The sequence below is a fragment of the Abrus precatorius genome, unplaced genomic scaffold, assembly GCF_003935025.1.
Source record: "Abrus precatorius isolate BTA unplaced genomic scaffold, Abrus_2018 Scaffold11, whole genome shotgun sequence".
Classification (NCBI taxonomy): domain Eukaryota; kingdom Viridiplantae; phylum Streptophyta; class Magnoliopsida; order Fabales; family Fabaceae; genus Abrus; species Abrus precatorius.
Window position 1 is genome coordinate 6,736,671 of NW_020874303.1, and position 23,376 is coordinate 6,760,046.

At 31.9% G+C, this 23,376-nt stretch overlaps 2 protein-coding genes across 2 annotated transcripts; both read right to left on the reverse strand.

Annotated features, from left to right (window-relative positions):
* Nucleotides 1-288: 288 nt before the first annotated feature.
* On the reverse strand, nucleotides 289-5,238 carry LOC113855542 (kinesin-like protein KIN-14Q). The gene is made up of 17 exons (XM_027487182.1): nucleotides 5,134-5,238; nucleotides 4,897-4,977; nucleotides 4,692-4,769; nucleotides 4,245-4,577; nucleotides 4,053-4,114; nucleotides 3,745-3,952; nucleotides 3,590-3,666; nucleotides 3,411-3,510; nucleotides 3,225-3,323; nucleotides 2,960-3,136; nucleotides 2,560-2,845; nucleotides 2,178-2,339; nucleotides 1,865-2,080; nucleotides 1,714-1,751; nucleotides 1,434-1,597; nucleotides 1,205-1,330; nucleotides 289-1,107 (listed from the first exon to the last, which is right to left on the reverse strand). The coding sequence occupies exons 1-17, from the start codon at nucleotides 5,234-5,236 to the stop codon at nucleotides 289-291; spliced, it is 3,129 nt and encodes a 1,042-aa protein (XP_027342983.1). The 5' UTR covers nucleotides 5,237-5,238.
* A 1,584-nt stretch (nucleotides 5,239-6,822) lies between these two features.
* Nucleotides 6,823-15,589, reverse strand: LOC113853962 (translation initiation factor IF-2, chloroplastic). Its single transcript, XM_027484707.1, has 12 exons — nucleotides 13,649-15,589; nucleotides 13,522-13,554; nucleotides 12,772-12,885; nucleotides 12,420-12,569; nucleotides 12,217-12,315; nucleotides 12,055-12,117; nucleotides 11,428-11,583; nucleotides 11,241-11,306; nucleotides 10,466-10,702; nucleotides 9,554-9,829; nucleotides 8,962-9,150; nucleotides 6,823-7,592 (listed from the first exon to the last, which is right to left on the reverse strand). The coding sequence occupies exons 1-12, from the start codon at nucleotides 15,119-15,121 to the stop codon at nucleotides 7,437-7,439; spliced, it is 3,012 nt and encodes a 1,003-aa protein (XP_027340508.1). The 5' UTR covers nucleotides 15,122-15,589; the 3' UTR covers nucleotides 6,823-7,436.
* Nucleotides 15,590-23,376: the final 7,787 nt, after the last annotated feature.

The following is a 23,376-nucleotide window of genomic DNA, read 5'->3' on the forward strand; positions in this document are numbered from 1 at the left end:
GCACCAATGATGAGGCATCATGGTTCAGGCATGAATAAAAGGATTATGAAACCCATGTTAAAAATTATACACATCACTCAAATGCAAAATATACAAGAGATTTGCTCCATGTCCCATTTCATACTTCAACAAATGAGTTGCTTACTATTATAGCATTTCCCATATGAAAAACATATCATTTTTCATATTCCTTAATAGGGGTTGACACACGAGAAATCAATTTCATCTATCCTCACATCACAAAAAATAAAATAAAATAAAATAAAATAATCTAGATCAACACAGCTTTCAGATCCAGCCCCTTTCCTTTTCCTTTTGACTATTCTTTTGTTGGATATCTTTAGCTCCACCTCTTCTACCACTTCCTACAACCCTTTGTGCCAATTTCCCTCTACTTCCAATGGAAACTCTAACTTTCTCCATTCCTACATTTACACCAACCTTTCTCATATGTTGCTGAAGTGGAGACTTTACCTGTACTTTCTTATGCAGGCTTCTTCTTAGTAAACTACCTAACTTCTTAGCACCACTTCTTACTTCTTTGGGACTCTCACAATGAGTCTGTGCAGGCACACAGTTTGTTTCTGATTCATCATTGATATCTTTCTGATCAGCTTGGTTTGTTAACTTGGGTAATAATGGTGATTGGAACTGTGTTAAGCTAGGTATACTTGGTAGTGGAATCAGAGAGTTTCTCCTTGATGCAGCGGCTGAAAGAACACGTGGTGTCATCGTGCAAATAGAAGCTCTTCCAGTCCTTTTTGGCAGTAATGCTTTGTCAGCCATGTCAGGATTGTTTTCTTTCTCAGTGTAATCAATGCACTTGATGGAGCTTTCCATTGTGGCAAAGGGTATATAAGGTTTCAAGATGTTGTTCTCTGTGAGTGGTCTAGCTGAATTTATTTGTTGGTCTTTGCACCATCCACCACTCACTGGATCATTAATATTCTTGAGACATCCAAGTGGTCTATTTGCAAGTGCTGGTCGCATAAGTGCATTATTTTGCTCTTCTTGATGTTTCATTTGGTGTTGCTCGGCTATCTTTGAGTCTACATGTTGACGTGCTAGCTTTCTCTCGATCAGAAGTTGTGATTCCAGTTCCTTGACCTTCATAGTGAACACACAGAATGCTGAGATTTTACAAGCAAAGACTATTGACAATTTATAAAGTAAAAAAATAAAAAATCGTGTTATAATATGATACCTTGTCTTGCAGGTTTTTGTTCTTATTATCTCTTTCCTTCATCTTGGACTCTAATCCATGGATTGTTTCCTCCATCTTCTTGATTTGAAAATCCTTCAGTTTTACCTCTTGTTTGGTTTTCTCAGCCTAACAAAGAAGGGTAAACTTGTTGAAAATCAAAGACTAGTTGTTGACATTTAAGCAACGAATTGTTGATGCTTGATAAATATAACAACATTACAATAATTACCAGTTGTTTGTGTCTCAGAAGTTCAATAGTGTCCAACTGCTTTTTAGCAGGGCCCAGTTCTATTCCCCTTACTCTACTAGCAAAGTTCAAAGAGCAAATTGTCTCACTCAAATCGTTTTCATTAGGACTGATCTGTACAAACATGAGTGCCTTTGAATCTCCTCCTATAAAAACAAGATTATACATCAAATTTCATAACTACTTTTGCACACGTACAGAGATAAAACTCAAGCATGCATGCAAGAGAAGCACGTTTCTTTAAGGAACAAGAAGTAAATACCTAATGAATCTTGCAGCAAGTGTGTGAGCTTGGAGTTCCTGCACCACAAAGAACAATAAAAACTTCAATACTGACCAATAGACCAAAAATTGGTGATCCATTTCAGCAATTGTGATTGAAAAACAAAGCCTTATATTTGAATTTCCAAAACCTGAAAGGGATATGTGAACTTTTTGTTGCAAGAGCTGATATGACATCCCCAAGTGCAGACAGAGACCTATTGATATTTTGCGTCTCCTTCAGTCTATCACCATGCACTTCTGTCTTGGCGACTCGCTCGCTGCCTGCTAGGTCCACCAGCCATAACTTGCTTCTGGTGTACTCACCATTCATCAAATTCTCCCCCTTAACCATAACACAGTGAATGCTGTATAGAAAAAGAATACCCCATCATAAGCAGTGTTTCTCCAACCATCCTATTCAAATATAGTTTAGGGTTCCAATTTAAAAAAGTTGAAGCTGACCAGTGGGATCTGCTACTATGCTCATTGGAATTGGTTGAGCTTACAGCCCTTGCATTGCTCCCAGTTTGTAGGACTTCCCAGACTTCAGTCATGTTGTTCACATGTGCCTCAACCAGCCCTGGAATGTGATGCATTCCTTCACCAGCTTGCCTAATTTCCAGTCTACAATTTACAACATTTCAGTGAACTTAAATATTCTGAAAATGTTATAGAATCCTAATTTCCAGTCTACAATTTACCACATTTCAGTGAACTTAAATATTCTGAAAATGTTGTAGAATAAGCTTTAAGTATAGTTTCACTATAAGTTCCTTGTCTAATTTTGCTTGGAAAAGTGCCGTTAGGTTGAAAATAGCAAATAGCCAACTGGTTTGTAGTCTACCTTTTTGCAGCTGTTCCTGGATGATTTCCTGGAACCAGCAAATCTCTTATTTGCTCATTGTACACTTCTAAGACACTTACAGAGATATCATAACGATACAGCTCCTGTCTCTCCTTGATTATGTCAAACATTTTTTCAAGAGTCCTGAAATTAACCCCACGAGCCTCTTCCGTGCCCTCCATCGTGAAAGTTTTTCCTGTCCCAGTCTGTCCATATGCAAAAATGCATACATTGTACCCATCTAGAACTGAGGTTGCAAATGGTGCTGTGTCTTCAAAAATTTCAGCTACAAAGAAAACAGTAAAAATCTGTCAAGGTGAAACCATGGGATTAATGCATAGTAAAAATCAGCAAAAATACCATCCTAAAGAAGAATCCATGGCCTTAATGCATAGTTTACCTTGTTCAGCTTGGGGAGCAAAGATAGCATCAAACTTAAAAGTCTTTTTAGGAGCTCCATTTGACATTACAGTAAGCTCACCATCTTTAGCAGATTCAAAATCTAAGGCCACCGTTGCTCCTACTGCTATCTCTTCGGCATTGAGAGGCCTACACCGGCAAAAGACCCTTATGTTTCCTGTGAAGAAGAATAGTTAGTGAACCATCTTGCGTTTTATTTATATCACATCCAAGTCTAAGAAAACAAGATCAACTGCACAGCTTACCTCTCAACTCCAAAACCTTATTGTAAAGCTCTTTCCGTTCCTTAGCTCCTTCAATATATTTGGACTTGAGATCTTCATGTGACTCCAGTTGTTCATTTACTAGTATAAATGGAGGAATCAGATTATGTACAAATGCAGAACGGTAAAGTAGTGTTTGAAAGCTATATTATAACGATGTCTACTTACTTTTCGACTTGATAATAAAACCCATTTCTCTCACATCCGCTTGATATTTCTGGTATGCCTGTGCTTCCTCCAATAGGTTGATGTGTTCCATTTTCATAATCTATCAAGTAATCGATTCAACACATTTTAAATATATCTTTTAAACTGTTTGTCACTCAATTTTGTTAGCATATCAGTACCTTCACTTTCCTTGTCAAGTCTCTCAGTGATGAAAACCACTTACTTTTCTCTTTCACTTGCCCCTCAATAGCAAATGCTACAAATATCACTTGATTAGATAAACAAAACCTTAAATGATTGGCTATATAATAACTTGAAAAAGTTATATGCATACCCAAAGAGCCGACATGCATGGACTTGCGCATTAGCTCATTCTGAAGCTCTTTTAAGGAGTTCCAAGCTTCCTGGCAGTCTCTACTCTTCTGTTGATTCTCCCTCTTGATCTCCCCCAACTCCCTCCTTGTTTCTGCCAGGTCTTTACTCTTACACTCAAAATCTCTTTTCAGCCTCTTAAACTTCTCCACCCCAACATCCTCATCATCCTACAAAAGTATCATTGAAAATAAGAACACATATTATATTATTTCTCGTATTTTTCCTGCTTAAAATAAGAAATCTATCACGGTTCATATAGAGGCATACTTCTGAGGACTCCAATTCTGCCTCCTGAGACACTCCAATATCATCTTGCATTTCATTATCTCCTGAATTTAAAGCAAAATTTCGCTGATAAATAACAGGTTGAACTATAACCAGCAACATCGCATCATGTGATTCTATTTCCAAATTTCAAAACCTTTATTCACAAGTAGAGATAAGAAGAATTGAACTCACTTGGAGGGTAATCTAGGGGAGACTCACCCCTGGTTACAAGGGGTGGAAAAAGCTCAAAGGAGGCTTCAGGAGATAATAGCTCTTCTTTTTGTTCAAAAGTTTGAAAAAAATCAGAGAATTTAACAGTTGGGATCTTATGGCCATTGTCAACTTCAACTTGAGAACCATTGATTCCATTCTCTAGAGAAAGCTCCATAGATGATTCCAAATTCTTGCAATACTTGTTCTTCAAAACCTCAGGAGAATCACTATAACTGATTCCAGCAATATCTGGTGAGCCAGCACAAATGACCAAATCTGGGGATGTAAGAGAATACCCCAAAATTGATCTTCCTGAAACAACTCATCCCATAATATTCTATCAGATCCTAAGAGACACTCAAACACCAAAAAATTAAAAAAAAAAATTAAATATTAAATTGTGTTAGCGAACCCAAATTCCATTACCATCAAAAATATTTTTCACAACTGGGTCATCGAATTGCACGCTTTTCCCTTCAAAGCTCCCATTTTCCCGAGAAAACCCTACATCAACAACTCACAACCCTTGTGACAACTCATCAAAACAACAAAATGGAGTTCATCCAAGACAATAAAAGATTCAATTTTTGCACAAAAAAAAATCATTTTCTTTTTCATGAATTGTCCTAACCATAACTGGGGCTTCCACCACGAGATTGAGGCTCATCCGCCATAGCCGAACTCCGAAAGCTCAGTGATGTTCGTGAAAGAGCTGTCACGTCAAAAGAAAAAAAAATGATAAACAAACCTAAAGGGTACACGAGAAGATCATCAAGTTCAGAACTTGGAAGTTGGAATCATTTCGTTCTTTTTCTTTTCTGTTTTGAAAGAGAAAGAAAATGAAGGAAAAGGGTTGAAGGGTTCTTACAATTGGTGGAGCAGTGAGTATTAAAAGAGTTTTGTTGTTGCAAAGAAACGTCTGTGAGAAGAAGTGGGTCATGGTCATAGAGACACCATTGATTATCCTCCATTGATAAAATACCCAATCTGTTTCAACTTTGAATTCAGCAAGAAGGATTATTATAAAAAAAATTTAAAAAAATCGAAGCATAAATTAAAAAACAAAAAAGGGGTTATGCTTTAGATAATAATGTTGCTGGTGATGATGATGACGGAGATGGTGATGGTGATGGTGATGGTGATGAAAAATAAAGTAGAAGAAGGTTTCTATGAAATGGATTTGATTTCGTTGCAATGAAAGTGTGAAGATTGAAGTTGCCTTAATGAAAATTTGACCGTTGGGTTTGAAATTTGAAATGTAGTAAGCGGGGAAATATTCACGAATCACGTTACAACAACATGGTTTGTGGCTTCTTGGTGGAGTCTCTGACTTTCTGCTTTGGATTCTGACTTTTTTTTAACCCTTTTGGATTGTGACTTAGGATAAGTTACTGAACCACAGGACACGTCACGCACGTCACGCACCTTTTTTATTCTTACTTTTTTGGGTTTAAATACGAGAGACAATCAATTTTATAGGCTGGTGAAAAAAAAACAATATGATGAGATTTGCTAATTATAAGAAATTAGAATAATATTATTCATACAACAATTTTTCAGTAAATTACATATATATACTTTTATCTCTTTTTATTGCATCACTTATTTTATTTTAGATTTTTCTTTTCCAATCTTTTTTATTGTTTGAAAATTATAAAATTTATTGTACAAATAATATTTTTCAAAAATAATGTCAAGAATTAGGAAGATAATAAAAAATAGGGTGAAAATTAATAATTATATTTCTTAACTAGGGAAATTGAGGAAACATAGAAAGCTTAGTAATTAGAGAATATTTTATATAATTCTATGCAAACAATATATAGAAATAAAATATGGTAGTGAATTATTAAGCTGATTTTATGAATTTTTTTTTTCGAAATTCAATTTAAAAATATTATATTAGAAACTTTACTCAACTTTAATTTGTTTCCATTAGCATTCGATGTTTTTCCTCATTTTATTTGCTCTTTTGCTTTAAAAGGGAAAAAATCATTTCATAAAAAAAAATATCTTATTTTGTTCTATTTTTCATGTTTCATTATCTTAATTTAATATTTTCTTTTCAAATTAATTTTTACCAAAAGAAGATATCAAAATTAATCTATTGTTTTGTAAAAAAGAAATGTTTCTTCCCTGGCTCAAAATTTGAATTTAAGATTGGACTAGCCTAGTAGGAAAAATGATAATTTATAAGAAGTCATTGCCTCAAACTTTGTTACCCTCATTATCTTTCAAAGAACAAAATACACTCGAATCAAATATATTAATAATTGCATTTCATGTTACTCATTACTGTAGAAAACTAACAACACACTTTTTAATATATATTTGTAATTACTTTACTTCTTTAAAAAATTAAAGCAATTTCTATTCAATAATCAATTTACAAAATAAGTATATTAAATTTTAATCCCAACCTTCAAAACTAGATTTAAACAACTAATAATAATTTTTTATTAAAAAAATATTTATTACACTTTTGCATCTCTAATGTAATAAATATATTTTGTTTCAAGGCTAAAGTTAACAGAACCGTTTAAGAAACAAATAAATTAAATAGAATGTAATGAAGAATGTGGTCAAAAAACATTCTTAGCATTTCTCTCTTGATAATTTCATTTAATCCAATCATTGAGACAGCAAATATTATTTTACCAAAGTATTTACATCGGTCTATAACCATGGATCATAACTATATTTTGTGTAGGAGCAAAGCACAGTAAACATACAATTTTCTGGGCCTCAGAGTAAGATGATGCATCCCTTTTTTCTCCTTTTATCAAAAATAAGATGATGCGTCCATTATAGAGCATCATACAAAAAATGAAGGAAAAAAATGCAATTCTTTCCTTGTCTTATAGGTGGTTGTTACAAGTATTTCTGGGTCAAGGCCAATATTGAAACTTTTTACCTCTTTACAAGGAGCTGAAACTGATATACGTTTGCTATATACACTTTTACATCAAACAATGGAACAAATCATTTTGAACTCAGATCTTCAGCAGTGGCACCCTCAATATCAATATAATGATGTGGAATTGTTACCACTCTCCAATGACATTGGAGAGAAGTACAATGTTTTTTCAACTGGAACCTGGATTGCATTTGGTCGCTCAAACACAAGATAGGAACCAATCTCAGTGGCACACATCATTGTTCATTCCATAATTAAACTCCCACTCCCTCCACAGCAGCTGCCATTGATGCTGAGGCCTCTTCAAGGGTCCTCTTCTTCTGAACTGTGTTGAAGGCTTCAAGAATATCACCCTCTTCCCAATCATCAAAGTCTTCTAATCCAACTCCACACTCAAGACCAGCATTTACCTGTTCACAAGGGAGAGAAAGAAATGTGTATTGAGGGAGTAGCTATAATGACCGGGAGATGTAACGCGCAGCCATTCAACGTGGAAAAAACAACCATTATTTAAAAAGCAATACACTGGCAAGCAGTTGTTCAATTATGAGAAAAAAAAAAAAAAAAGAGGAGCAAGAAAAGGCTATTACAAGTTCAAAATTGCATACATCTAAACAAGAAGCTTTCCCTCAAAGCCATGTCATGTGATAGAAAACAAGCTGAGGAACAAGATCAAAGCTACATATCAAGAGTTTAAATCTGATTCACTACCCGTAACACAATACAATATATATGAGAAAGTGCCACATTGTTTGACTAATTAAGGCATCTCACTTGCAATAAAAACCATTTATACTCCTTCAACCATCATATAGTTCATTGACAATGTAAAACTTAACAACGGATTAAAATTGAATCCATTTAATTAATTCCAAAATTAAAAGGTTTTAAAACAATTTTGATTTTGGATAGAGCTAAATGGAATTAGATCCATGTAGCCAACGCACCTAATGGGACTTTTTTGTTTTAAATCCTCACATTTTATCCATCTGAGGAGCAACCAGTTGACATTCACACCAAAGAACAACAATACTAGGTCAATGAAAGATTCAACAACCAAAGCAACACGTAGGACAAATTGGACCACAAATTTGGGTAAATCATAAATTTCTCCATCTTAATCACATAATGTAGAAGCTGCTCATAAACTAATGTTACATGATGGGAATCTATGTTAAGTATTAATGCATGCAGAGTACAAGGTGCTCATAAACTAATTGATTCTTATTCTGCAACATGATTGCAAATCCACAACAATCACAATCAAAAAAGCCCATAGCTACATAGATATACTGATTGAAAAGACCCAGTCCGAGTCGCAAGTTTGAGCATCCAACAATATCATCCAAAGCGTCATTAATGACCAAACTATACTTTTATAGTAACAGAAAAAAAGGTTAAAAGTGCTACTCAATTTTGGTGGATTTACAATTAACTGCCAAAATTGAATTAATTAGAGAAGATGTAGAGAATAAAGTAGCAAGTACAACATTCTTATGACTGAAAGTCCCTCACTATTATCATTCTCCATCATATCATAGCATTATCTCTGAAAAATGTATATTTCTCAATAAAAAAACACAGCTTGTGCTCATTCATAATATCCAAATACAAAATGAAAATGGACTGACAATATTGGCTTCACAATTGGTAGGTAAAATTTTATAAATTAAGGAACAATTATCCAATCATATTCATTCTTGTACCATGCAACTTTTGCAGTGATATTATTGTTTATGAATTCCGGAAATGGGAAATAATACTGAAAGCAGAGCATACCTCTTTAACAATCTCCTTCACCCGTCTCAAAGAATCAACAATACCAACATGAACTACTTTTCCCTTCCGAAGGACTCGAATACCGCAGCCTTTTAGTACCTTTCCCTCTGTAACCATGCATCCAGCTACACGACCACTACCACTGCTGAATGTGGCCCGTACTTCTGCTGAGCCAATTGTTACTTGTTCCTACAAAAAGATAACAGCAAGTAATGCAGCTAAACCTTCAGTAACTTATAAGTTTGGAAATAACACAAAATGATAAGAAATAAAGCGCATCCTAGTATCTCAGACCACAAATGTTTGGGAAGGACCACTTGACACTACCTACTGCACACTATATAACCTATACAATGGAAAAAAGTGATTATTATGTGTTAAACAAAATGAAGCTGGAACTATTTAATAAATCTACAAGTATGCTTTAGAAAACAAAGTTTATGACAAAATTTTATGTAATTAGAGATATGTTTCTTTACAGGCACCACTGCACTTAAATGTCATATAATTTATCAGTGCAAGTACTCAAACAAAAGTATGCACATGATAATCTACACTAGAAGATTACAAGTTTAAAGATATGTTGATTTACCTCAACAGGTTCCAGGAGCCCTTCCATTGCATTCCTTACATCATCAATTAATTCATAAATAACTCTATATAATCTAATCTCAACAGCTTTATTGTCTGCATAACTTTTCACAGAGCCTGGTGCTTTGACATTAAATCCCAAAATGATAGCTTTGCTTGCAACTGCTAGGTCCACGTCACTTGTGCTTACATCACCTGTTGCTTCCAACAAAAACTTCAGTGTGACATTATCTTGTGGTAGCACCTGCAGAGCTTTTCTGACAGCTTCAATAGATCCCTAGCCATGACCAAGAACAATGACATTAATTGCAGGTGAAGCAATAACTACTGTGATATCCATAAAACATATTGAAGTTGTAGCCTAAATACAATATCATCATATGTTCCCCCATTTGAGAACATTGGGGCTGGCATACAACATAGTTGCATATTTACCATAAATGATAAAGAATATGATAGATTATTGACGAGTTAGTTATTATGCCTATGGATCATCTTCCATACAGTCTACACAAAATTACAAGAACACATTATGCATGCACACGTGAACATGCATGTCTAACACCCTTAAATAACATATATAAACAGGTAATGTTGTTTCCTGAAAGATAGATTATCTTGGGTTAATTATTAACAACCATGTTAAACTAGCCTATTTCATATTAGCATATTTGTCTTCAAGAGAAAATGGTCAGAGCCTTTTGGGGTAGTAAAATATGATAAGGTAAACATTCAAGGTAAATTGGTAGGGTACATAAATTATGCTCAGGTTTCAATAATGCAACATAATACAAAATCACTGCATGAGATCACCGACAAAGACATCAATAAGTTTGACCAGGTAAGTGGTTCCGTATTTAACATCAAAAAGAAATTGTACAAATTCAAGTATTACTAGCAGCAGTGGTCATACCTGAAGATCAACCTTCAAAATTATATTTAGTTGGTGCAAGTCTAGCCCAGAAAGCTTCCCTGCTGAAACTGCAGAAGCTAAGGAAGAAAGGGTGATCTTGCCATCCCCTGCCTTTGCTGTAATGCGCTCATTTCGTAATGACTCCGCACGGGCCTCTGCCTTTTCACGAGCAGTATCAAGGGATTCAACAACCTCAAATTCATCACCAGCAATTGGAACATTATTCAATCCAATAACCTGCAGAGATGCATAGAAGAAAAATTAGAAAATTTTCAATCAGGTTGAATTTTAGCATCTATAAAAAGCCTCTCAATGTGCATTACATACATTATATTGTATATGCAGGTGCATGCACATACAATATATATATATATATATAATAGATACAGGCGAGTTGATATAATTTCAGCTGCAATTACAGAAACATCATGTCAACAACTATGCTGCCAAACAATGAATTCACATCAATATTTTAAATGATGAGTAAAATTAATCTGCATCCAGTATTTAAGTCATTAGCAAACTAATATTTGATCCATCCAGTTATTCAGTCCACAGACACATCAAAAGAAAGCACAAATCTGTGGATGTGAATCATAAAATGAAATGAAATTAGCTACAAGACTGATTAAGCAGAGAAGTTGTCCATTTGAGTTAAAGATGTTCAATGGAAAATGATATCCTCTACTTCACAACTCCCTCCCCAGTCTAAGCAAATGAAACGAAGAGAGTAGCAATGCATTATATGCCTCTTTTGTACTATGAAATTACAAACCTGTACAGGTATAGAGGGCATAGCTTCATTGACCCGTTTTCCACCATCATCAAATAAAGCCCGCACCTGAATGAAGTGAATACAAGATGTTTTACCAATGCAGGGGAAACAAAGTAGATGGCCAGAATTCAATAACCAAATGTTAAGGTCATATAGCACTGGATTTTATGTTTACGTATCTACCAACCTTTCCAAAAGCTTCTCCACAAACTACCACATCTCCCCTTCTAAGAGTGCCATTCTGCACAATAAATGTAGCAAATGGTCCTTTTGATTTATCTAGCCCTGCCTCAATGACTGTGCCCTTCGCACTTCTATCAGGATTCGCTTTCAGCTCTTGCAACTGAACCATAATGCTTAGTTCAGAATGAATACCAGAAAGATAAAAGAAAGGCCCAAAAAGTGTAAATTTTAACAAGCACTGTCAAATTATCCAATAATAGTCTTCTCAGTCCCACAAAAGAACCAAAAATTAATCAAGGTATCTGCCACATGGAGGAGACTTCAGAATGCTAAAACACCCAAAACATGATAGTTGTTTTATACAATATGCACCAAAGAGGATTGCATATCTATTAAAGCTGGAAGGTGAGTGTTAAACTACATCCATCTTTGAAAAAGTAACAAAAGGTTCTGAAATGCCTAAATATTACTCTCATAGTGATTTATTTCTATCTATTGATCGCACATTATATGCTAAAAGAAAGATTTTATATCAATAAAGAATAACATACGAACATTAAAATGTATAAACAATCAGACAAAGAGATAGCATAGTTGTAGAGTTAACTGACATCAACAGCCAAAAAGATACCTCAGCAACAAGCATAACAGTTTCCAAGAGATCATCTATGTTCTTCCCTTTAAGAGCACTTATCTGTTGACATAAGAGAAAGAGAGAAACATATAATTTCCTAAACGTTAAAGAAGCATAAACAGGATAAGAAAATTATTAGAACAAATAAGAAATATAAACCTGAACCATTGGGATGTCACCACCCCAGTCTTCAGGCATTAAACCAATTGAAGAAAGCTCTTGCATGACTCGTTCTGGATTTGCTCCATCTTTATCTATCTGATTCAAATAAATAAATAATAATGTGTCAACAATTCCTCAAGTCCCCCACAAAGCAAGAAAAATTTTCAAAATGATGTAGGAAACATGTCATGTTGGCATACCTTGTTTATAGCAATGATCATGGGAACTCCTGCTGCTTTGGCATGAGCTATAGCTTCATTTGTTTGAGGACGAATTCCATCATCCGCAGCCACAACAATAATAGCAATGTCTGTTACACTTGCCCCACGAGCTCTCATTGCCCCAAATGCCTGCAGGAGTGTATATAATCTATATCATCTAAAGGGAAGGAAAAGAAAATGAAAAGTTGAGTAATAGTTAATAATTCAGCAAACATGCTAGCATAAGTCAGCAAGTGGTCACGTGGATCCAGCAGAAGGAATAGCATGAGTAGTTTTCATATTTATAAGGAAAAAAGTTAGAAGTGGAAAATTTTATTAAAACTGAGCATACCTCATGCCCAGGAGTGTCAAGGAAAACACAGGGCAGCTGTTTGCCATCAACAGGTACTTGCACTTTGTAGGCCCCAATTCCCTGTGTTATCCCACCAGCTTCAGAAGCAGCTACCTGTTAACAATTGATACATCAGGCTAAAATTGAATGGCAGTGTACTATGGGCATCAATAGGAGAAGCTCCAGAAATTACATAATTACACCATATTCAGATGCTATACAAGACAAATCTAGCATAGAAAATTCAGAAAAGGGCGCAGGGTACAGCATAGCATTTCATAAACACATAAACAACATCTGTAACTAATTATTGGCAAAAGGAGAAGCAACTATCTTTCAAATATTTTACACACACAACTTACAATTTAGCAACCCATTTACTGTTCTCAGGTCAATTTCTGTCTTCATAAAAGCCCTCAAAATGCTTCAAGTTTGAAAGGTAAACTAATCCCTAATATTGCAAGTCATGGATTGCACATAACTGTCTTACAAATTTAGGGCCACATCTGTCCTGGAAACCAGCAGTAGTCCACCCCCCACAAGAAACAGTTGCATTATAGGTGAGACACATCAACAAGGGAAAAAATTATCAAATGTGCATATTGTACTAAACCTAATCAAACCTCATAAAAATTGTCTAAAACATGGTAATAATCACTCACAACTAAACATCCACATGACATCTATATGCTCATGCTTGTTTAAAGATACAGAAAGAAGCATAACAGTTTTACTAAATTTTCACCATACCTTGCTCTTCCGTATATAATCCAAAAGAGTTGTCTGCCAAAGGATAACATCAACAGATATCAGAGAAAGGAAGAATTCAAGGTGAAAAACTGGAGTTAAATGAAGAACACAGAGTGATGTCACTTACCTTGCCATGATCCACATGGCCCATAATAGTAATGACAGGAGGCCTGTCTTTGAGTTTGTCAAGGTCGTCTTCATCCAGAATATCCCTTTTCTTCACTAAACCTTCAACTTTGATGGGATCAGCATCTATGACTTCCACATCATACTCTTTACAAACCATCTTCACCATATCTTTGTCTAGTGTTTGTACCCCATCCGGTTTGATCCCCTTGGAGTATAGATAACCCAGGATTTTTCCTTCACTGATTGCCAAATTGTAGGCTAATTCCTCCACTAGCATACCTTCGTTACCAACCTCTAGAATTTCTACTTTGACAGGAGCTGCATCCTTGGCAGCCTGGAGTCTTGCTGCCTTTCGACTTGCTTTACTCCATTTTCTTCCTTTTCTTGCTGTTGCAGCACCGGGAATAGAGACATTGAGTTCTGATGTGTCCTCATCATGAATCACATCATTATCATCCACTAATCGCCTTCTGCCAGCCGGAGCACCTCTCCTCCGGTAATCATCTTTGAACTTTCCAGGAGGAGGCGCCTTTCCTGGTTTTGGAGGGGCTATAACCGCTTGAGCAATTAGAGGATCAACTACTGGCTTCTTGGCAGCAAACTTATCAACCAAGATTGGTTGCTTCCTTTCTTTAGATTTCACAGACGTTTCAGCTGCACCCTGATTCCTCAAGACAACAGGTTTTTTTATGGGTGGCGGAGCTATAGAAGGTTTAGCTTGTAACATGGGTTGAGGTCTCAAAGGCCGCTGAGGAGGACGAGACTGAGACATTACCTTCTCCCCTCCCTTCGTTTGAGACTTCTCCCCTTCATTCTTGTAATTAGGCTTCGGTACTTCCTTCACAACCTTCTCCACAGCTGCAACTGTGTCCCCTTTACGCCACACACTCTTCAAGGTCTTAGACTTCTGCATTTTCGTGGAATTTACCGGTTTATCAACCTTAGGATTAACATCTGTATTAGGTCTTTCTGGTTTTTTTACCGAACCGTTATTTCTTTCACCATTCAACTTCGAATTTCCCAGCTTTTCAGCCTTCTCCAACACCTCTCCAAGTGACTCAATCACTTTATTCCTCTCTTCCACAGCATCAGTGCCCCCAAAAGTCCTTGAGGAGCCTAAAATGGGGTCACCCTTATTGTCTGAGGACTTAAACACAGGCTTAGGAGGTGGCTTAAGCACAAAACCAGCACTATCATCCCCACCTTTACTACTACTACTACTGTTAGAATCAAGGGGCACTGAATTTCCTTGGTCAGCAACAAAATCAGTTGTGGTCACTGAATATCTACACACAGACAATGACACACAATGCCATCTTCTGTTCACCACACACTTCCCTCTAGAAAGAGAGACTCTCCTCACCGCAGAATGAGACCTTCCAGAGGAACTCACACCCATGAGGCTCCCCAAGCTCACAGGGGAAGCAAGAGAACCCATTGTTCCTTGCACGTTTCCCACTAATATTAGCATATTGAGCCTCACCCCACAACACCAAAACAAACAAAAAAATGTTCCAAAATTATAATATCTTCTGAAACCTCAACAATTCCTCATTATAGCACACACCCCAGTTAACAATTAAACCTACCCAGATACCAAATTCCCATGAAAAGTGACAAAACAAGAGTAAGATTAATATTTCTGGCCTAGTAGAACAAAAGGGGTATGGTACCTCAGTTCAAAGACAGAAACTTTGTGTATCAAATTGGGGTAGAACATGCAAAAGGGTTCTGGGTATTGCACAGCAAGGTGACATTCATAGAACGAAAAGCGTGAAAATGTGAGAGAAGAAGAAGGGTAGTGAGGGAGTGATTTTTTGTGGCTATAGAAGTGGTGATAATCTTATGGCATTTTCCAAGGGCATGTGTGGACGGTTATCTACCTGTCAAATTTTGTGTAGCGAATTGCGATAAGGCTCTTTTGTTTATGTTTTTTCTTTTTCTTTTTCTTTGTTTTCGGGGTTTTTTATGCACTTAGTCTCTTTCTTGCCCTCCTACATGTCTCCTCAAGGCAAAATAAGCTTAGTGACATGAATTACGATTTTCATAAATTGTTTTTAATTTATTAAAATATTTTTTATGATAATTAATTTACAAATTTGATGGTTATTTTTTATTTATTTTAACAAATTTTAAGATTCAATTATAATATAAGTTTTTATTTAACAAAATTATTAAATAAATACTTAATTAAGTTGAATATTTAAATCTAAAATGAAAAGATTTTTTATTTAAAATTAGAAAATGAAGAACGTTGGATTGTAATTCAATCGGCTTTATAAAAGGTGTACGTAAGCACACCTACACAGTCGTAATTGTGGAGATTATTATTATTATTATTATTATTATTTAGAAAGTTGTGAAAATTCTAATATTAACGTTAATTTTTTTTATAAAATTGGCTACATTAATGGAAGTGTAAGTGAGACAGTCTGCACATCATTAGGTCATAATATAAAAAATAATAAAAGGTTCATGTAATCTTTCATAAAAAAAATAAAAGGTTCATGTAATCATATAATTTTTTATATAAATAAGGCAAATTGATTTCAGTTACTCTATTTAAATTTATGAATAAAATGGATGATCATTTAATGGATATGATAAATGAGATTTAATGTTCGTTTATAAATTGATGATAATTTCATTTACTAGAAGAAGAAAAAAGCTGATTTATGTTTCTATTTCTATAATTAGAAAAACAAATTATTAATCACAGGAGCAATTCAGAAAATTTAATATAGAAGAAATCAAATTGTATCAATATAACTTTATTAAATAAAAGATAAAAACTACATGCATACTATATAATAAATTTATTGTTAATAATAAAATAATTTCTTTTAAAATATTATAAAATTTTATTAATTTAATAAATTTTGTAATATTTTTTGTTTTTCATTTAAAAATTTGAACTTAGTTTAATCATGTACTTGAAAAACGCATTAATTTATATTATTGTTTAATATTTAATTCTTTTTAATACTTTCATTGCTGTGTAATGAACATTTTGTCAAAGTGGCACAAATTTATAGTTATAATATAGTAAATTACTTTTCTATAAGTTTTTTCACATTTTTGTTTATTATTTCTTAAATTCTTTATTAAAATTTTAAAAACTTTTCAGAAGAATATTTTTTAGATTGTATAATACAATTCATTTCCTTGTATTAAAAAAAAGTTTATTTTACCTTTCTATATATTAACTCAAGTGTAATTTAAACATTGACTTTGAAAAGCATGTAATGTGAAGTTTTATATTTTTAAAAATATATAAAAATTATTTTTTATTTAATTATTTATTTTCTCCATTTTTATAAAAAGATACTTTAAAATATCTAAATTTTCTAATTTTATCTAAAAAATGAAAAAACTAAACAGATGAATAATAAAAAAATTTAATATACTTTTAAAAATAGCGAATGTCCTGTTGCACTCTTTCAAAAATCATGATCTAAATTATAAATGATTAAATATACAAAGAGGTAAAAGAAACTTTTTACTGCATTAAATCTCATTTTAAAAGGCATGTTTTATATATAACTTCAAATGTTTTTCTTTACCACACATAACTTTGATTAAGAAACAATTATTTAGGTTCATCAATTTCAATTAGTAAACATTCATCTTTTTATAATGCATAAATTGTGTTACACTGCGATTTTTGTAAAAGTTAGCTGATAAATCTTATTAAATAAACTAAATAACTTTAAAGTTTTTTAATGGCTAAATTAAATGAATTTATAGTTGTTTCATATTTTATCCTTACCGTTAATAACAATTTAATTATTTCTAAGTAGAAGTGTGTGAGAAGATTACACTATCAGTTAAATAATTAAAAGTGTGTAAAAAGAGAAAATTATTAAATAAAATTTTTAATTTAAAAAATTTTGTTTCTTAAATTTTATTTTAACCTTACAAAGATAAAAACTTTCAAAAATTTTATTTCACACCATTGTAGGTATCGACATTATATTTTAGGAAACTAAAATAGGTATCCATATTATATTAAACTAAAATAAAGAAAGAGAAATTTATGTAACTTTTCTTTCATATGATATCTCATGATCGGGGATAAAATAAGTTAGGTTGTACAACTAAACTGAACTTGTAGTCTAATCTTTTTAAAGTTTAGTTTAATTTAACTTATTTAAGTAATAAGCTTAATTTAACTTTTTTTATAAATTTAATTGAATAAATAATTTAAGTTTAAACTTAAGAAAAAACTTATTAGACCTATTTAAAATTAATAAAATTTATAGTAATATATTGAATAATTTTATATAAAAATCATAATATAATATTATATTAAATAAAATCTTAAATTAAAAATCTTAATTCTTTTTATTGAAATTACAAAGTACTCATATTACATGCATACTCTATATAAGAAATAGTCCTTTTTGTTGGAGTCTTTTGTGTTACTTAGTATATATTATACACATAACGTTGATATGCATATGTGTTGTCTCAATTATATTTATTGCTGGTTCATTTCATTCATTATCTTTTTACATGTTTATTTATATTAAATGTAACTATTTTTACTATTTTTTTATTTTTAAATTAACAAAATACCTTCTTCAATTAAAAATAATAAAATAATTTATTTATTTAAATATTTTACTACAAAGTAGTTTATTAAAAAAGTTAGTAAGTCAAAACAGACTTTTATAAATGATAGACTAGACTTAATAAAAAGGTTATACCAGATTTAAACTTCAAAATTTTGAAGTAGTTTAAGTCTATTTAATTAAAGTCTAATTCAATTCAACCTATTAAAATTACAGAATAAATATTAAAAATAATAAAATATTAAAATTATTAAGACTTTCAAAATTTAAAGTCAGCAACTACCCCAAACACGCTTTCATCTTGATTTTTTCATTAACAGAGTTGCAATGCCTTTGTTCTAAATTTTTGAGTGACATAAGTTGTATACATGATTGGTTAATGCCACTCCATGGGCAATACATTTCTCTAGCGTTTGCAGTTTGGCGCATATATATATATTTTGAAATTATTTAATTTCGTATTTAATCTAACTATATTTCTTAAATGTATTAATATTTTTTTCAAAATAGCTCTTTAATTTTCATGATAATTGATGACTTTGTTTACAATATTTACTAACTTTATATTTATTAAAAAATTTAAATGCTGAATTAAATTTGAAAATAAAAAATAATAGAAGACATTTATAATATAAGAAGTGTGTAAATATACGTTTGTGAAAAGTAAAAATAATATATAAAGAATTGATTTTATTGATCACATACACTAATTCTTTTTTTTAAATAATGACATAAATTAGATGAACCTGTTATCTGTGTTAGTCCATATAAATAATAATTTAATATTAATAACTCTTTAAATAATATGCTATTATAACAGGATATATATGTTTAAAATTTTATTCTTTAAAGAATAATGTGAACAATGATTTTTATTTTAAAATTATTTTTTCTTGCAGGCTAGGCTCTGATACTAGAGACAGATTAATACTAGAGAGGAAGACATAAAAGATGGACAAGAAGACATATATATATATATTTACTCAAATAATAAAATGGAAATAGAATGTAAATGGGGGCAGAGTAAACACAGTTATATTATAAAGTAGTTGTAGAATAAGAAATCTGATTATTGGCAAGATTTTGTAGAACTTTTATTCTGATTTTGCAAGCTGATACAATCTCTGCACAAAAGACTAAGGATAGAAGGCTTTAAACTTTAGACAGTAAAGGTTACAAGAGAGAGCTTGTTTCAAAAATTGTTTTCTCTTCTCCTTTTTCGAATGCCTCTAACACAACTCAAAACATGAATTTATAATTCAAAAAAGTACATTGCAATAATTCTGAATATTATTGCAGAATACTCTTTTAATTTATTACATATTTCTATTGTTGTCAAATTCTGTTTGTTTCCTTGTCATTTTCCTTTGTATTATTGATAGATTCTTTTTTGATAGATTTTCTCTGCTTCTTTGTCTAATATTTCTTGTATTATTATTAGATTCTTTTCGAATAGATTCTCTTAATATGCCTTTGTAATTTTTCAGGCCTTCTTTGATATATGTTGTTGGCATTAGAGTTTATTGTAGAGGGAAAAAATTGTTTAACAATCATCTCTGTTGTTGAAGAAGTTCTCAATATTTGAACTGCTTTGAACCTCTTCTTCACCTTCAACTTGGGAGGATGTTGAAGCTATAACTTGTAAAATTGTGTTGAACTTTATTTCAATTCCTACTAAAGACAATGTTGTCATCATCCTTGATTTGTTTTGTAGAAACAAAGATTACTGATTAAGGGAGACAACAGTTGATGTTGTTGTTTGGTTTCCTTGGCTGATCCTTGAATGTTGTAGCCCTAAATCAATTTTTGGCTTAGTAATTAGGGTTAGGTTAAATTTTTCCCACCATTTGACTTTGATTACTCTTAGTAGGTATTGTACACTTGATTATTCTACTAATTTAGCTGAATCATACTCCCACATAATAATCCAAGTAATTCTTTGACTTGTCACAAAAGAGATAAGCTTATAATTCTCACCAAAGTTGGTCTTCAATATAAAATATTGGAAGTTGATAAGAATCTCTTTAGGAAAAATAGACTGAACAGGTCCAAATTCTAGGAACCACTTGATAAACCATTTTGGAAATTTTAAAGAGATTCCCTTACTAAACCAGATGAACCAAGAGTCTGTAGCTAGTTGCATAAATAACATGTTGCTCTAAGCATCAATGTAATTAAAATAATTATATTGTTGCAGCTGATATTGTATTGTAAAACTATTTGATTGATACAGAGGTTGTTGCCAATCCTGTATTGTCAAAATTTTTAATATTTTTATATTTGAAAATATTGTTTTCCTTATCTTAGAATTTTGTTGATGAGTTAGTTTTATAGACTGTGTGTCTAATAAAATTAATTTATAATATTGTCTCTTTTTTGCATGAGAAATTGATACAAAATGGAACCTTTCTGAAAATATTTTCTTTAGTATTTCATGTCGTGGTAAACTAAACCATTCTGGTTCAATTACCATTAGAAGTATTGTAAAATCTTTTTCTTAGTAAGTACCTTTTGATTCTGCTTCTTTTTTGGGAGTATCTGATGGTAGAGGGGTGAATTTGCTTGAAGTTTGAATTGGACTGTTTTGATTTTGTGTAGGGTTTGTCTTAATTATCTGGCTCATTGTTTGTTGAGGTCTTTTTGTAGGATTTGATTTTGCAAGTAGGGGTGGGCCATATAGGTCTTTTGTCATTCTAGACATTGCTTTCCCTACAAAAATTCTCTAATAAGAAAATTTGGTAATACATTCTTTTCTCCTTTGATATGTTGGATATCAAAATCAAAGTTTGCTAATAAAGGTTGCCATCTTGCAAAAATATATTTTGAAACAATGTTTTTAACATCCTTTTGTAAAACTTGTGGGGCTGCCTTGCATTCTATTTTTATTAAAAAAAATCTATTGAACAAATCATCTCAAAATTTATGTACATATAAAACAATTGATAGAATCTCTTTTTTAACAGTAGAATATATTTTTGTTGTGTAAGATGTTAGATACCTGAATGATACCTAACAACTTTCTCTTTTAAAGATTAAAGATGTATATGCTTAAGAACTCCACCATAACCAAGTTATGATGCGTCTGTTTCAACTATAAAAGAGGCATTTGGATTTAGAATTCCTAGACAAGGAATAGTTTTGACTATGCTCTTGATTTTTTTATGGTTTCACTCATCTCTTCAATCCAAGTCGGAGAGTCTTTTCTAAGCCTAGAATATAAAGGCGCATATATTATCTAATATTTGGCAGAAAATTTGATATGTAATTTAAATACCCTATAAATCTTTGTAATTGTTTTTTGTCTTTAATTTCATTAGGGAATTTATCTGCAAATTTAAATGACCTTTGTATTGGCGTGATAAATATCATATCCAAGAAATCTTATTTTTGTTTGAAATATACTCATCTTTTTGGCTGATACTACTAATTCATTCCGTTTAATTAATTTACTTAGATGTTGAATGTGTTGATTTATCCCCTTTGAAAAACTAAGAACATCATTATTTCTTAAAATTCACTGGGTGTATTCTTAAGACCTTGGGGCATTATATTCCACTCATAACGTTCAAAAGAAATTACGAATATGTCTTTATATCTTTTGCCTTAATATATATATGATAACATCCAGACTTCATGTTAAACTTTGAAAATATATTGGATTAGTCTTTTAATCAAATATTGTTTATTGGGTAAAAGATATCTGATCCATTTTAATATTTTGTTCAATGGCTTATAATTTATAACTAATCTCGGAGCTCATCTTTCTAGTTCTGAAGACATAAAACCCTGTACAACTTCAGGATAATTTTGGTGGTCTAATTAATCTTTTATCCAGAAATTCTTGAATTTCTTGCTTGCAAAACTTAATTTGTTCTTTATTCTTTGTATTAGTTTTGCTTTCATTGGAATATCTTTCTCATTAATTTTTTTTCATAAGGAAGGCTTATTTCATGTTGTTTTCTATAATGAAAGGCCATAAGATTTGTTTCACAAATTTCTTTTTCAATTTTTTCTTGAAAATATTTTATTATTTTTTTAATTTTTGGTGACTTTAATTAATTTTCAATTCTTTTATATTCAATTTCTTTATGAAGGAATTTTATTTGTTTTTGTTTTCTATTTATCATATTTATCCCTTATATGGAAAATTTTTGTAACAAATTGAGTTTCCTTGTTTCAAGGGCCCTTAGGAATTTAAAGATAATTGTCTTTCCTAGAACTGTTTGTGTAGTAATCCCTATGTTACTAATCTGGAAAGGGTATAGTAAGATTAAGAATGGGGTTCATAAAATTATTTAATTGTTCATATTTTTTATTATTACAAAAGACATTGTAAAACATATCTTGTCTTTACAGATTTTTGCATTAGATAATTTATAATTAACTATCATTTTACTACCATTAGCACTGATTACTCTTTTTGTAGTTTTTTCAAAATATTTTGTGGGTATTAACTCTTCATGTATGCAGTTTACATCTGCACCTAAATCTATCAGTGCAATGAACTTGAACTTTTCTTTTTCTACTACTAAGACCACTTCACATAGCTAGCCACTTATAAGTAGTTAAATTTAATAATTGCATTTGAAAGATTTCTGACTCTTTTTCTTCTGGTATTTTGGTTTGTTGTTCTATTAGTTGTTTTCCTTCCAGCGCCATTAGCCTGTATTCTAAAGTTAGCTGATTTTGTTTTAATTCTGTAATTTATTGTTTTAGCCACTTAATTTCATCTTGTAAGTCTTTTATTGTTGTTTGATTTTAGTTTTGTTTAAATCTAGAGGATATCTCTTTCATTTCAATTGATTTTATTTCTCCAGTAACTTGTTCTATTTTTTGTACTAGTTTATTGAGTTTAATAATAAATTCAATTTTTAAATGAGAATCTTCTAACTTATCTATAATGGATATTAAGACTTATGTTTGATCTTAGGTCAATATATTTATTTGCGGACTAGCGCAGTTATTATAGTCGCATAATTCTAGTTTTAAACAGAACTTTTTTTGTTCTTCATAACTTGTATCAGAAGAATTATCTAATTGGTATATTTCAATATTATTATCTTCTTCAAATTCATCTTCTGAACTTTTAGGTTTGGCTTCAAAGTTTATCATTATCCTTTGTAGTGTTAATTTTAACTCTTCATTTTTTAAA